The 16119-nt window shown below is 44.3% G+C and overlaps 1 protein-coding gene across 3 annotated transcripts in view; it reads left to right on the forward strand.

Moving 5' to 3' along the window:
- The first annotated feature begins 1903 nt into the window (after positions 1-1903).
- Positions 1904-16119, forward strand: part of LOC138953806 (girdin-like) — a 124588-nt gene continuing 110372 nt past the window's right edge. For all 3 annotated transcript variants that reach the window (XM_070325737.1, XM_070325738.1, XM_070325740.1), the window contains exons 1-2: positions 1904-2726; positions 3374-3462. In XM_070325737.1, coding sequence (XP_070181838.1) covers positions 2685-2726; positions 3374-3462 — 131 coding nt within the window. In that variant the 5' untranslated portion in view covers positions 1904-2684. The remainder of the gene's footprint in view (positions 2727-3373; positions 3463-16119) is intronic.

Raw genomic sequence — 16119 nt, forward strand, 5'->3', positions numbered from 1 at the left:
GAAAGTGGTAAAATCGTTTAAATTCTTTGCATTAAAATATGTTCACCTAAAACTTGTGCAGTCCATTGCAGAAGTAAAGGCACACTCCTTTTCATGGAAACAGCCTTCAGCTGTCACTTTTTTTTTTGGGGGGGGGGGGGGGGGTTGCCATTGGATGACCATCTATGTAATTTACCAAAAATGAACAGAATGGGTGATCCCTATGTACAATGAGTACACTTTGAGTACAACCAGTGGCTCTATTAACATTTGATTCAACAAAATTCCCACTCGCAGAAAACAATTGGGGTGTTTGGATATGTGACCAAGTGCACTGATGGCGGTCTTATCTCATGTAAAAAAAAAAACAACCTTGGTCAGATCTGAGATAGATGGTGAGCAATTAGTGTTGTTTTAGACTAAGAAAGGCTGGTAACGTTGAATCGTGCTTTATATTCAATTCAATAAAACTTGATGATCATCGGAATGCAACAGATATTTTTCTTTTGGCTCGTGTACAAAATAACGTCACATAAAAACACGCTCAGAACATATGGACACATAAAAAAAACACGTCAATGTCCACACATAACCCAAACCACACATATCCATACCCGCACCCTCACCCTGGCATACATCATGGGATCCAACACATTTCCCAAACATAATATCTCTCCCCATTCCGCTCTTTCACAATTGATAGACTGACAATGTGCTCATGAACTGCACACCCGACGAAGTAAGATTAAAGGGTAATCCGATAATTTTTTTAAGGCTGGTTGCTAAGGTAAAAGGCACTTTTAAATGAATAAAATGGTGACTGAAAAAATAACTTGAGGATTGAATTAGTTAATAAAATCTAAATTTTGTCATAATGAATTTAAGACGTAGGTTGCGATTTCTGTGTACAAGTTTAGTCGACGGGTTTTTCTCTTTTTTTCATTTTTTTTTTTTCATTTACGTGTCACCTGTGTACATTTTGTAAAAAATTTTTTAGGGTTTAGAGGGAAGCGGGTGCATTTTTTCTCTAAAGGGAGGCAATGAATGACGGACTCCTTTATTGTTGTTGTGTAACGATTATGTCCCTTGAATCTAAACACCCGGGCAAGCGTCACAGGCGCCTGACAGCAATTAAACATATATATATATATATATATATATATATATACGGCTGCATGTTGTGGACGGGATAACACAGGTGCGTACATAGTGTGTGAATGTGTGTACGTCCAAGTTACACTGAATATGAGTAATAGGAACTGAGAGACAAACAACTTTCCGCTGACATTATATATTTTAATTCTCTTTTATATGAGCTGCCAACTGGTTTATTCTGAAAAAGCTCAGCGGCACTGAACGGATGCTGTTACAGTACTTTTGTTAACTTTAACAATATAATCATTTTAGGGTGTTTTTTCCCCCCGTTTCGCAATCATAAGTTTCTTTTTCGGTCCAATAGACTGGTCAGTCTTTGCAAGTTGTAAAGCTCTTCCCATTATCAAGATAAAGTGTTCTCCGTTTTGTCTTGTTCACTGGAACCTTCCTGCATTGTTTGGGCGTAATGTTTTCTTGTTGTTGTTGTTTTGTGTTTGTTTGTTTCAAGTAGAATGAGGTTGAAATCCCCAAGATCGGTTTTTCAACCCGTACTGACAACTAAGAAACTTATTGATGATATAACTTCACTTGTCTACTTGAAACAGTAGACTTGATAGTAGTAAACAATTCATTATCTATTTTACTTTTCTGATACATGGAAACGATTTTTTTCTTCTTCTCTCAATGAACCTAGACTGGCGCTTGGAGTGTTTACCTGCGTTGTTTCTCTTTGCGCTGTCCAAATTCAAGCCCGAGCCAACAATTATTCGCCCTGGTTTCCAGCGACGCGATCTGATTGGTGGATTAGTCAGCGAGCGCGGACCGCGGCGTCACACACACGGCGTCAAAATGTGCAAGTACACGAGTTGTGTGTGATCGGCATTGTTGTGATCTATGCGCGGGTATTTCCTACCTCACCTGCTATGAGAACACATTGTTGACTGAAGGCCGTCAGCGTGGTCTATTGTCTATTGACACAGTGTGTCATGGTTACCGATTCTGGTCACTGGTCTTCGATTTGTAACTTGAAGTGGACGGGTGTGTGTGTCATTCGAGACAGTGAAGGGGGTGCCGACTTTTGTGTCGCAGTCCCAAACTGTGTGCGGAGTTGACTGGGTACTTACTATTCCAGTCATGGTGCATGATCGTACCTGTCCGTCTTGCGCGCAGCTATGATAAGCAGGGTCGCATTCCCAAGGGTTTGCGATTGGCGAGAGAGTGAAGCGAAGCTCACATTCTCAATCACGGTTTGGGGCCACCCAGGCTCTTAATTGTCACCTAACTCGGCTCCACTGTTGATGAAACGATGAGAGAAGGGCCAATTAGTTTAGGGCTAGCGACAAACTTCGTGAAGGAATCGGCCATTGAACCTTCCTCTTTTGTCTTGCACAGGTGCGGTAGTCGTTGTGTGTGAAAGTTGTGTGCTGGGTTTACCACGAGGCAATGGAAAAACAACGTGTACGGACCAGCAGGAACTAATGTGATCAACATGTATTTGGAGTAACGGGCCTGGGAACATCGGGTTGTGTGTGTGTGTTCAGTGTGTTGTGTTCTGTGTGGATTATTCTTCTTTTACCTGAAGTGGAGTACTTAGCAAGAACCGCTGGACAATGGCAGAGAGCGACTACATGAGCAATCCCTTGGTGTTGTGGGTGAGTACCTCAGTGTTGGCAGAATATTATTATCCGACTGCTTTACAACTGTCGGTGCTGGCCTAATCTGTTGCTGCAGTGGCCTTGCACCGACAGTGACACTGATAAGATCATTGTCAGTGTCACTTGTTAGTCATGTTACTGTCATAGATAATTGTCTTTCTTGATTAGAAGGGCCCATTGATCTATTGTATGAAGTAAATTAGTAATATTTATGTAAAACATTATTTTGAATGATTTGGTGTTACTGTTACAAGCATTACACCCTGGAATAGGACTTTTAGTTTTACTTTGACCATATCAATAACAGCATGCTTTTGATTAATAATTACTGGTCAGGTATGCTTTGTAACAGTGCGTGCGTGTGCGTCTTTCGATGTTGTGTGTTGACCTTTTGACTGTGAGTGTGACTGTGATAAGCCTGAAGCCGGAATAAATAATTACCTGTGACTGTCTCAGTCTTTGTCAATTCATTTTGATGTGGGACGAAAGTCCGTTGCTCTCAGTTTTAATTAAAACAGCTGCATGCGAATTTTTTAAATTTAAGTGCAAGAGTCAAACCTTCTGAAACTCCTTTACAAAGTTTGTAATTTTTATTGATCTTATTCATGTCACATGTGGGTGGGTGGGTTTTTTCTGTCTGACAGATTGAAACTTTCAAACCACCTGATGCTAAGGCCTTGGAGTACAAAGACCTGTATGATGGAGTATTTTTGAATGATGTTATGCAACAGATGTAAGTATCCTTTACCTGACTGTATCCATGTTGTGTTCATAGGCCAATCCACCTTACTCCCTCCTCGCAGTCACACCAACCTACCCCTCTTGTTACTCTTCCACCTGCTTTACCAAGCTCCCCTTCCCCTCCCCCCATCTGAAAAGCTGTAAGTGTAACCCCCCCCCCCCCCCCCCCTATTTCAAGGGAGGGAGTCTTTGTTAAAGCATCTATATATATATATATATAGATAAATTAATCGATGTTAAACATACAGAACATTTGAAAAACCAAGGTCTCCAAAGTCAAACTAAAAGGGGGGAGGTCTTAATAAGGTCTTAGGCCTAAAAATAAAATAGGTGTGGTTACGGTAACCCGACCTACCCTATTTTTAGGGGCCGACCGGCACCCTATAAGTAACTTTTTATTACATTTGTCAAAAAAATACACAAGAAAACGAGTGCAGAAAACGCAATGAAAGCGAAAGCGCTCGAGTCGCACACTGATTTCCCTGTCAAGTAGGTTTAATTTGTACACATTAGAAAAAAAAGTTTTAAAAAAAAGTGATTGCCTACCTTCCTACCCTATTTTTTTGTGGCTATGTTACCTTAACCACAACTATTTTTTTTGGCCTTAAGTTAAATGGGGGATTCCAATACATGTATCTTTTTGATACATTTGGGGTCTGTGCTGCTGCACAGTGATAGTACTCTGTAGCACCAGCAGCAGTACAGCGATCAGCATGTCTATGCCGGTCTATGAAGACCAGCCACATACTCCCCCAGGGAATAAGAGTAACAGCAGAAGATAAGTGTTCTCAGCCAGGCAGGGGCTGGAAATAGTCTTGTACAGGATTAACAACATCTTTCTTTGAACAAAAGTGATATTGATAGATCTATAGATCGCCGTTCTTCTTTTTGTCTCATATAAGGTTACCATGTGCCAGAAGATCTTGAGTGTGTTTGATTTTGTCATTGATTATTCTGCTTTGTTTTTGTTACTGGTGGTTCATGTTTGATCATCTTCAGAGTTTGATTGATTAGCGTCTTATATGTTTGTCTTGTTTGTAAGGCTTAACAGTTCTGGAATCGTTTCTTTGAAGATGTTCTTGTGCTTAAACATTGTGCTGTTCTTTGTGAACGGTGTGCACACAAACATCTTATTCAACTTCTCAAGTTATTGGCTCAGGACTTGTATGCAGATGACCGATATCACATTTCACTCTGATGTGTGTGTGTGTGCTTAGTCTAAAAAAATATAACCATGACTGTTAATGAGCTAATTACCAAGCGAACCTAATTTGTGTCTTCTGATAGGGACGAAAATGTGTTATCTTTGAGGTCCCCCGGCAAACAGAATAATTCTACCAGTTTTGTTTTCCACCCACAGCGGTCTTATCGACCAGTCCCTCAGGGTCAGTGTAGAAACATCAATGGGCAGTCAGTGCGAGTCTGGCTGAACTTGACTGTGGCTGGACATTCTACTGTGCGACCTCCCCCGCCTTCCCACACCCCTGCCCCGCTCTCTCAAAGTAGAGACCTCACCTCTCCCCCCCCCCCTCTCTCTATACTTAGTTTGTGCGTCTTACATGAATATAGAATGCATGTAGAATGGTCAAGTCTATTCAGTGCATTTGTACCCTCCTTTCGAGTGCAGCCTCCCCCCCCCCCAAAAAAAAAAAAAAAACTAAAAAAAAAACGTACACATTTATGGTTGCCCTCTAGGCGTAGACACGTTAGATTTATATTTTGTTTTGTACCCTGCCAGCAATCGACCCCATTCCACCAGACTAGCATTCTTATCTATTCTGGAATATATTCTTAGTCGACTCTCGTCCGCGCATCTATAGGCAATCGGAACTGCTGGGAGACCTCGGATGCAGTTGACATACCCACTCCGATTATCTTCTCTTTCGGAGTTTCCCCCAATGCTTCTGCCCAACAGTGCATCTGTAGGTTCTGTAGTTGCACAACCAACATTTGTGTCACTGTAGCTTCATCCGTCTTGAGCAGCATATTCTTTTCGGCTGTGGTCTTTAGCCCACATCTCCCCACACGTCTAACCGTGGGACAATGTACCCTTCCATTTCGAACCAGTCCCTTAGTACAGTGAAGCCACCCATGGTCAGTGATACACACTGTACCACAGGAGCTTAGCCGTTCGAATGCATTGTCGTCCATTTGATCGTACATGTATTGCCGTAGCACAGTGATCGCGCTAGGTATTTTTCAAACCGGTATGACGTCATGAGCTGGCTACAAGGCTCTCACGAAAATCGGTAAGCTTGCCAAGGCAACCAGTAAAAGACAAACAATGACTTACAATACATTAAATCAATGTCAGTGATATGCGGACGTTTTTTCTCCCCCCCCCCCCCCCTCTCAAAGCAACTGTCGCACAACTTGACAGTGACACATCAGCAGCCGCTGTGAGAGAGAGAGAGAGAGAGAGAGAGAGAGAGAGAGAGAGAGAGAGAGAGAGAGAGAGAGACTTCCGAAATAAAATAGGAAAGCAAATAGTAATCGCGCAACTGGAAGACTTACTCACTAGTTACTTACTGTTACAGTTTCACTTCGCCTATTCTTTGTTGTCAAAAAGTTTTCACGCGCAGAGCCGATGTCAAAATCCCTGAGTGACTTGCGATGGACCGGGAACCGAAAGAAATGGCGCGAAAAGTATGATGTCTGATGTCTGTGTGTGTAGATCTTTTTCTCGGCGACAAGAAAGATTTCTCCACTCCCTGACCACCTACATTGCTCAAATAATCTGCTAGCAAATACTTTAGATCTGGCACAATCGTACTGAAAGACATTTTGGAGCTCGCCTCCTTGTTATTTTTGACGTCATGTTGACACCTTGACATCAATGGAGACATAATCGCAACATTGTAGCGCTGTCACAACAAGCCATCCAAATCTCTCTCTCTCTCTCTCTCTCTCTCTCTCTCTCTCTTCTCTCTCTCTCTCCCTCCCTCGTACTGACAAACGATTTTTGTAATTACTACTTTTTTTTTTACCGGTCAAACCAAATAACAATCGGTACGTCTGACCGACATCCACTTTTTTTTCCGGTATTGGCAAATCTTAACCGGTAAAATACCGGAAATTACCGGTAAACGCGATCCCTGGTAGCATGCTACCTTTTACCTGGAATCTATATTTAGAAATGAGATGCCTCCAGTTTGGTGTACTCCAGTTTGGTGTTGCATAAAAGCATTACGTGATGGCGGAATGATCGGATGTTTTTCTTAGCAGGACACTTGCCACGACTCACAAGACCTTAATTGTGACTGTGAGCGACACTGCCAAGTGTCACTCACTAGTTTCCCCCCAGTCAGCCGGCTCAAGTCAAGGCCTCCATTTGAACCGTTGTCAATGAATTCCCTCATGCTTTATCGCTTTCACTCCATCCGGCATTTGCACCCCACCCCCCTTCCGTCACCAGCGAGTCCCCTGTGGTCCACATTCGACTGCTTTCCCTCTCACTCCCCCCCTTTCCATTATTCAGACCCTTAGTCAATTCCCCACACCCCATGCCCCATACCCGTCAATTCCACCTCTTCTTCCGTGCATCCATCAGTCACTCCGTCGACTGTCCAGGGACCTTGGCAAAGGGTCATCTGGTCAGCCGTTTTTCCATTTCCTGTTGGCAGCCAGGCAGAAGGTCACTTGCTGACAATGGACAGCTCTTGTCCCCAGTATTGTGGTCAGCTCTTGTCAATTTTATTGTCAGCATGGCGTGTGTGGGAATGATGATAACGCGGTTCTGGCGTGCTGGCTGGTCATCTTCTGGACCAGTGGGAACCCAGTATGGCCGGGTTTCGCCAGATTTGTATCTTTAGCACAGGGGACGGGGTGTACTGTGTTTATTGATTACCAGCAAGGCCAGATAATGTCAAGACTGGGGGGATATTGGTTCTGGGGGTCAAGGTTCTGCCTCTACAGTTGACTACGTTAAGACCGGAGAATTAGGTTGGATCTTCCTTATAAAATAGCACGCACACACTGACGCAGAGGCAAAAGGTTTAGCATTGAACTACACATACGTGTGCCGCGAAAAAGTGCGTCGACTGTTGACGAACTTGACGAATTTACGGAAGAAAGGACCTTCTTTGACAAAGAGTACAAAACAAGCTTATGGCGAGACTTTCCATTAGTAAAAGATAAGTCCAGTCTAGATCTATACACTATACTGGACCTATTCATTGGAAAGGCACGCATACCTTACTTATTGTGTGAAAAACATTGATATATAATATATAATATACACAATATATAATTAGCAAGTAATTGCAGTAGTTCGGATCTTCGATTATCACCTTCCCCGCAGCATCGCTAGAGTGGGTTTCTTTCAGAACCTATATATTTCATCTTCGTCAGTTTTTCTTCCCAATATGATAACTCCATCTGCCGATGATAGATTGCCTTTTTGATGTCAAAACCAGTATGTTGAGAATTAATGCATGTTCCACATTTCAATGGCTTGTTCCCTGTGCGGAGGGCCTCGAACTTGCAAGCTGATTCATTCATCATTCCATGTTGCACGCGTTGTAGGAATGGAGGGGGGGGGGGGGGGGGAGTTAGACTGATCTACCTGTGAAAAAGACGACGGGGCCGTGTTGGAAAGGGTAGACTGATGCATTCGTGCTTTACAGTTCATTCTTCCACTGAGCACCGTGAAGGTTACGGGATAGGATGTCAAAGAAAGATGCTGGCAGGAATGTATTCCATTTCCACATACTGCGTACTTCGTTCTCTCCGACTGTGAGCACTTTACTGAAAAAGCACAGTTCGGCTGTCCAGGCGGCTTTTACGTGGAATAAGAACACCCCCTCACTCTGACACATATCCAATTTTTTTTAATTTTTTTTTTTTTAGCCCGAGTGCTCCCTGTGCAGAGTGGGGGGGGGGGGTATTTCGCAGATTGACAAGACATTAATTCCAACTCTGCACAGAAAGCACACAGGCCGTTGGTTTTTGGTATGTGTCCAAGTGGTCTTATCCAATGTAAAATCCTGGCCATATGATGTGATGTGGTGAGTCTCATCGTTTACACGCGCTATGTTTTAGAGTTTCTGGGCCCTCTTGGACAGAAGGTGACTACTTCGTCAGGCTCAGAAAATCTGAACGCAGCGAAGAAGAGTGTCTGACACCTCGGATCCCCTGATGATCAGTGGTGAGCGCTGCGGCGGTGGCGGCGTGGCTTTGTTTTTTCACAGATTGGGTTGCCAGCTGCTCCGCGCGGCTGCTTGTTTTCCCAGTGACATTCCTGCCACCGGTCTGTCCTGCAAATGAGGAGCGAAAAAATGTCCATTGTGGTGGCCTTGAGAGAAAAAGGGTCCGAGCGTTTCGTGTCTATGTACCTGTGTACGGCCGGAGCGACACAGGCCTGTGTGTGTGTGTGTGTGTGGGTTGTTGTCAGACCATACATGAGAGCCGCACTGAGCCAGAGTGGTGCCGTGGTTAGAGCACGTGCCGCTTACGATCTCTAAACTTTGTTGGTAGCGTATTAATTAACAAAACGTGCCTAATTGGCCACTGAGGACGTTAAGTCTGAATTTCATCTTCGATCCCACAGCGGACTGGATGTATACAACTAACCCGATTTTTCTGAGCGCTCTCCGGGCCACCCAGCTGAAAACGGGCACCTGACCTATACTATGATCTATGCAGCAGGGCCTCACATCCACGTCGGACATCGGACATATGAGGATATTTTTTCCAAATGTCCTATACATTTTTCATGCAGGAGGACAAATGTCCTATTGTTTTTGTCACAAAGTGGTCAATGTCCGATTATTCTATCATTTGATCCGGACATCGTCGGTACTTCTTAATTTACAGTAGTTTGAATGCTATGTTATCGATGTATTGCGAAGCGATGTGTAGCAGACGAAATTAGACACTTTGTGCCTCTAGTACCAAAGAGTTTCCAAGGCTCGCAACTCGGAATGCTCGAAGCCAGTTGAGAGTTGCCTCCCTTCGCGCTTTCCCCGAAAATAACAAACGAAAACCGCGATCCCAGAAAAGGGACAGAAGAAATTACACTTCAAGTCCCTTCCCTCATCATCTGTCAGTAGCACGGAAACTGAGCTTCCTCCAGCCCCAGAGCAGTTAGAGCCCGATCGCCCAGGTGAGAATGTCGATCGCGATAGTCAAACATCGGAGCCGAAGAAAGACACTACCCCCTCCCTCACCCCCACGCGTAACTTCGTCTCAGTCAAGCTGGGCGACATCATTCCCGTGGATGTCGCATGACCCAGAGAGGAAACTTATGTTTTGCTGTTCCAACCGTTCGCAAATCGGCCCTTACCGATCATCAAGAAACCAAAGACCATGCTGTTAGTGTGCTTGTGCCATCTCTCCAGAGAGACAAGGAGATAGTTGAAACCCGACAGCTGACAAAACAAGAAAAGGGGGCAGCTGTGGCAGTCAAAGCTGCTCACTTTTTGCCAAGAAAAGTATTTTTGTTCTTTTACCCTCGTGCCAAGAAACTAGTCAAGTTTAATCATATTTACGTTTTGTTACGGGAAAAAAATGTCCTATTGATTTGTTTTTGTTCAGGACAAATGTCCTATCACTTTTACATTGGCCAGGACATTTGTCCTATGCTACCTCTCATGGATGTGAGGCCCTGATGCAGGGGTTGGGAAAGGAGACTTCTGCCCGGGAGAGAAGATGAGAACGTCAGAAAGATTGCCTAGTGAGAAGTTGAGGTCTCAGACGCCTCTGTTGCTCCAAAAGCATACGAAAGGTGTGACTATGTTTCTCTAGCAATAGCTTTTCGAGATTTGAGTACAGGACTGGCAGCCCGAAACATTCTGAATGGGGAGAAGCCTCACTGTCGATCTGCGACCCGACGGTGTCGTCGGTGAATGAGCACAGGCCCGTTTTGTGTTGCCTCTCATTGCTGCCTGGGGGCCCCAACTTTGAAGGGTCTACGGTCTTTGGCCAGTGCTCCGAATTGTCTTAGTTGTTTCTCAGCTTAGTTTTCTTTTCTTCTCACTTTACTGTTGTTTATTCCAATACATACTGTTTTGATACCCCCCCCTCCCCCCCCCCCTTGATTTTTTTCAAGGTAGTTGTCAACCTGGTTTGAAACGGGCAACTAGAGAGCGGTTTTGCTTTGGGGCGTTAATAGCGTCATTGTTGTTCTGGGATTTGGATTCTTGTTCTCGCACTGAATCCAAGACAGAGCGACACCATGGTTGACAGATATGGCACCAAGAAAGAGAGGTCTAAAAACACCGAAAATGGATGAATTCACTGCTGATTAAGTTTGTGAAGAGAGCAGCTAATGACGGGTGTGTTTCTGCACGACCTGGAAGGGAGAACGGCTTTTTACAATTGCGATAAACACATTTCGAGAGACATGTCTACAGGTCTCCTACACCGACAGCTTTCCATTGTCTATGTTGGACGGCCTTGTGGCATGCCGAAGCCACTATAATTGAATATTGGCGCATTGTGTCCTTGTCCACAATTTGTTTGGGGCACTTTTGGACGGGGATGGGGAGTGGGGAAGAGGAAACGGGGCACCAAGAAAGGTACAATGTTTTAGCGACACAGTAGGGCAGATGGACTGGGTCATGGTGTGTGGGGGTACAGTAGGACAGAGAGTCGGGTGGTGGGGGGGGGGGAGGGGCATAGTGGGCAGGGGCACACGTATGTTGAAGGAACGAGGGCACAGTGCATCGGGCCTCACAATGTGACGGGAGCACAGTGAGATAGTGTACAAATGACAATGTGGCATGGACACTGCAACTGAGTAAGCCGGGCCCGCTTGCGGCTCCCCATCCTCCCAAACCCATCCACGAGACGTTTAATAACAACAACAATAACAACATGAAACCAAAGTAAAATACCTGTGTTTGTCGAATTGTCGGTGGGTCTGTGTTTGTGTGTTTGTTTATGGATGCATGCGTGTGCACGAACTGAATTCTCTTTAGTGAGTTACCAGCAAGCTACAAAGTGAAAGTTAAGTAGACGCATCCTGTCTGGTTCACCTTCAGTCGTTATCATGGGGTTTATCAGCCCTTCACGGAAGAGCGATAGAGACACCTTGGTGTACTGAAATAAGATTAGGTTATAATTATTACCCTAGTGCAAGGACTACGTGTCATTAAACAGGGCTTACTGGCTTCTCCGTGTGAAATGGAATCCAGCTACCCTCAAGTCAACATGCGTTCTTCACCAAAGCTTTTAAGGGCGCCCTCATCGATAAAATACAAGTGCTTTTAAGTGGTCTGATTAACTTAAAAGGAATGTGTAACGGAAGCGTTATTTTGTTCATGCACAGGCTTTTAGCAAATGAATGGACGGATAGTGCATTGTCCGTCCACTGTGGAAGAACATGAAGACAGAAAAGCCCATTTTATGATTCCATCAATTATGGTTGTGGAAACGGGAGCTTCGGAGGGTGTAAGGCTTTTTTTTTTATTTTTTTTATTTTTTTTTTTAAGTGTTTGACGATAAGAAGCCATTGTGTGTCAGGCTTTATCACAAGATCATGTTTAGTTTTAAGTTCGAAGCTTTTTAATTTAATTTGGTCTTTTACAGGTAAACGCATTTCAGGACTCGTTTCATTGGATTTACCAGAGGCATACTTCAGAATTTGTCATCAAACTTGAAGCGGCAATGTTCGATTACAGTAGGACCCCCCCTTTTATTATTTAAGACCTAAACAAATCTGAGAAAATCAGGTCTTGGAAAGCAGGGAGTCTTAAAAATGGGGGTTAATTTACAACTTAGGCGATGAACAGAAAGTCGGAGAAAGCAGGGTCTTAAATCGGTGTTCTTGTAAGCGGGGTTCCACTAAAGAACACTCCTCCTTTGCGGGCGGGGACGTAGCTCAGTTGGTAGCGCGCTGGCTTTGTAGCCAGTTGGTCGCTATCATCGTGGGTTCGATCCCCACGTTCGGCGAGAGATTTATTTCTCGGAGTCAACTTTGTGCAGACTCTCTTCGGTGTCCGAACACCCCCGTGTGCACACATGCGCACGTAAAAGATCCCACGTTCACAGCGACAGTCTCAGGGCTTGGAAAACACGAAGACACGCATGCATCATCTCTCGTCTCCAATTATCATGATCGTATTTCGATACTTTGACGAGACAAACCCAATGCTGGTGTGTCGAAGAAGACAGCCACAGCGGGCTTGTTCGAATCAAAGTATCACACCATATCTTCAACGTATTACCAATACCTGTCCCAATATAGACCAGTTGGTCTAAGAGGACGTTAAACCCTAATAGTCAGTCCTCCTTTGCGCTTTGATCTAATAAAGCGGGTCCTTTGTGACATCACACGAACTGGGGTAAACCGGATTGGAGATAAGAATCAGTGTGAAAGTAAACAGTGACGCTAACAACAGAGCCCCGAGTACAACACAAGTGGGGTGATGTTGACACGGGTCACACAGGCAGGCACAACAACGCCAGCCTCAGTCTATTCAAGTGTTCACCAGTCACAGGCAGGCACAACAACGCCAGCCTCAGTCTATTCAAGTGTTCACCAGTCACAGGCAGGCACAACAACGCCAGCCTCAGTCTATTCAAGTGTTCACCAGCTTCACTGCATTCTTCCACCACCTCTACGCGTAGCTGCTGATATAAACCCATGGTCACAGTTGTGTTGTTTTCTTTGCGCCGGTGTTTGTGTGTGTTTGTCACTCTGTGTGTGTGTGTGTGTGTGTGTGTGTGTGTGTGTTTGTTCGTGTTTAGCTGTGCGCGAGCGTGTTTCTGTGTGTGTCAGTTGGGGGGGGGGGGGGGGGAGGGGGCGTGTAAGTTAGTGTGTAATGTTTGTGTGTATGTTTCCCATTGCCACTATCTGCGATGTGTCTGATTCAGTTTATTCAATTTCCTGATATCAGCTCAAGATTTGTTATACTTAAAGATAGATCTTTCTATGAGTTTTGCTGGAAAGTTTTGCCAGTATTCTTAGCAAAGTCTGTATTCTTAGAGAGCGTGAGGACGTAATTGTTGCCCCCTGCTGCTCTCACGTGTAGGAAATTCCCATGACGTGCGCAATCACTGGGAGGCTTTGTCAAATGCTGTAGCTATGAAATAAACAGTTCTGCCGTTTTGATGCACCTTTCCCTGCATAAAAGTTGTTGTTCTCCTTGAAATTGCTCTTGCCAAGAACGCAGCTTTGAAGTTTTAACCCTCAGTTGGATACATGTGAGCTAAGTTTGGTAAAATTAAGTAAAACGACAGCACCACTTGCAGAGTGAAAGTTGGTTACTGACTTATTTAAGTTAGGCGTCGGACATCGGTCAGGTAATAGTGGTATTGGTTAGCTGGTCTTTTGAGGACAAGGTAACAATGCATTAATTGAGGACAAGGTAACAATGCTTTAATTGACCTTGCAAGCCAAGTGTCATCGTAGGTTTAAATAATGAAATAATTTGATGTGTTCTTTGCTAACGATCATCATCGAACTCGAGCGTCTTAACTGGCGTGTCATTTTCATGTGATCAGTGTCCTTGTACGCAGTACCAGAAGTCAAAATGATTATCCCCTATAATATGTTTGTTGGTCTGTCACCAATAGTCTTAATAACACCTGAGAGTCAGTGTCCTCCGAGGGTTATCATTAACACGATGGTTTACGCCAAGTCAGCGGTTTCTTCGTCTGCCCTGTCATTTACTAGGATGAGCATGGACAAAGTAGCTCGCGTTGCCGCTGCGTGCATTTACTTGGGGAGTTTATACGAGTAGTCGCCGACGGTAAATTAATGAGATCGGGCTACAACTCCCACGAACACTTATGGGCACGATTGAGCTTTTATGCGTATTACCTTTTCCCCCACCAATGAGGCAGTCATATTCTGTCGGGGGGGGGGGGGGGGGGGGTATTGTAGATCGTAAAAATTCAGATGACTGGCTTTCTCATAAGCTAATGATGACCACTGTGCGGGCAGTGACACACGTCTCAAGAACAGATACTTCTCTTTGGACCATAGTTAGTCGGTGGTTTCGCTCTGAGGCCACTCTGTTGTGGCTGAATAAAAATGAAGAGATATGATAGACACGTGTTTTGCGACCACAACAAACTCTTTGTCATCGTCACCATGGTATGATTTACTACATGTTATCTGAGGTTTCTTTTCTGATTGATCATCAAGGCTGCGATTTAGGTAAGAGTGCAATAGACAGGACTTCAGAATTAGACTTTATCTTCATAATGACACAAGATTGAAGATGCCCCAGTTTGTACTGAATTTTTGTCAAGTGATTTAGCTATGAAATAAACAGTTCTGCACGATGAATTTAGTCTAATTTCTAGTAGACTGATGAGTGATCATTATGCTCACCTTTACACGATGAAACGATGTGAGGTATAATTATCATAGAGCTTCGTAATTACCAGAACATTCGCGCGCTTCCTCACTATCGGCTCAGCGCAACGAGAAGCACTGCTGTGCAGACGATAAATGATGCAATTTATGAGATGTATCCCGCGGGAAGGATTTCTGTCTGCATCGCCAGACATGCTACACTCGGGATACCTAGCGTACTTATGCACCATTTGTCTCATCTATTCCCCTTGATCTGGGTCGTTTGGGGCTTTATGCGTCTGCTGAAATGGTGCCCGATGGTGTAAGGAGGTCATCGCTCTCTTTTCTTGGACAAGATGAACGTGCGTATACGAGGTCGTTTGGCCCGTGGTCTTGTAGCACTGTTCGCTCACTTTATTGAAACAGGGTGTGGAATTCATTTTCCATTCACCTCTTGCTCGGGTCAAGTATAGTTTATACATAATGGCAGAAGCTGGTATAGTCAAAGGCAAGGAGGTGAGGACTGACGACGAATCTAGGGATAGGGTAAGAGGTAGTAGACGAGTACTGTCTATGCATTTTGCTAGTATTTATGTACAATTGGACTTTTCGTTTGTGCCTTTATGCGTCCGCTGCAGTGCTGGAATGATGCCCGTTTGTGTAAAGATGTACTCGTTCTTTCCGTTTCGGTTCTTTTTCTCTTCTTCAACAAGATGTACGTGATCGAGTGGCCTCTGGCCTTGTAAAGGAATACATTGTATATAATTTTTATGTTCAATTTATTGGAACATAGCACTCGTGAGTCGACTGGCTGAGTGCAGTAAAGAAGGGTTGCTTGTCGGAAGGAGAGAGGGGAGGTGCGGAAGATGGATCTTAACTGTGCTGACCTTATGCCACTCAAGAGTCTCTGATAACTAAACCTGCTCTGAATGCACCTTTTGCGGAATGAGTCACAGTCAGGTTATGCATGTTGTGTCCAATTGTGCTGCATGTACGGAATCATATTAGTCTTATTTTTTTATACTCACGATGCAGTTTTTTGACTCACATGCGAAGCAAAAGTGAGTCTATGTACTCACCCGAGTCGTCCGTCCGTCCGTCCGTCCCGGCGTCCGTCCGTCCGTCCGGAAAACTTTAACGTTGGATATTTCTTGGACACTATTAAGTCTATCAACACCTGATGTGGCCTGATGGTGTATGGTTACAAGATCTCAAAAAACATGTGCGGCAACTTGACCTCACTTCAAGTTCAAGGTCACAGGGGCCGTAATTGTTGTCTTAAAAACGACCATTTTTCACATTTTCGCATTTTTTTCTGAAGTTATCGAGAATGGCAACCTTAGCTATGTATGCTATACAGGGCAATGTAAGCCCTATCTTTGGACACCAGTTTGGTTGACCTTG

The sequence above is a fragment of the Littorina saxatilis genome, linkage group LG17 (genome assembly GCF_037325665.1).
Source record: "Littorina saxatilis isolate snail1 linkage group LG17, US_GU_Lsax_2.0, whole genome shotgun sequence".
NCBI classification, from domain to species: domain Eukaryota; kingdom Metazoa; phylum Mollusca; class Gastropoda; order Littorinimorpha; family Littorinidae; genus Littorina; species Littorina saxatilis.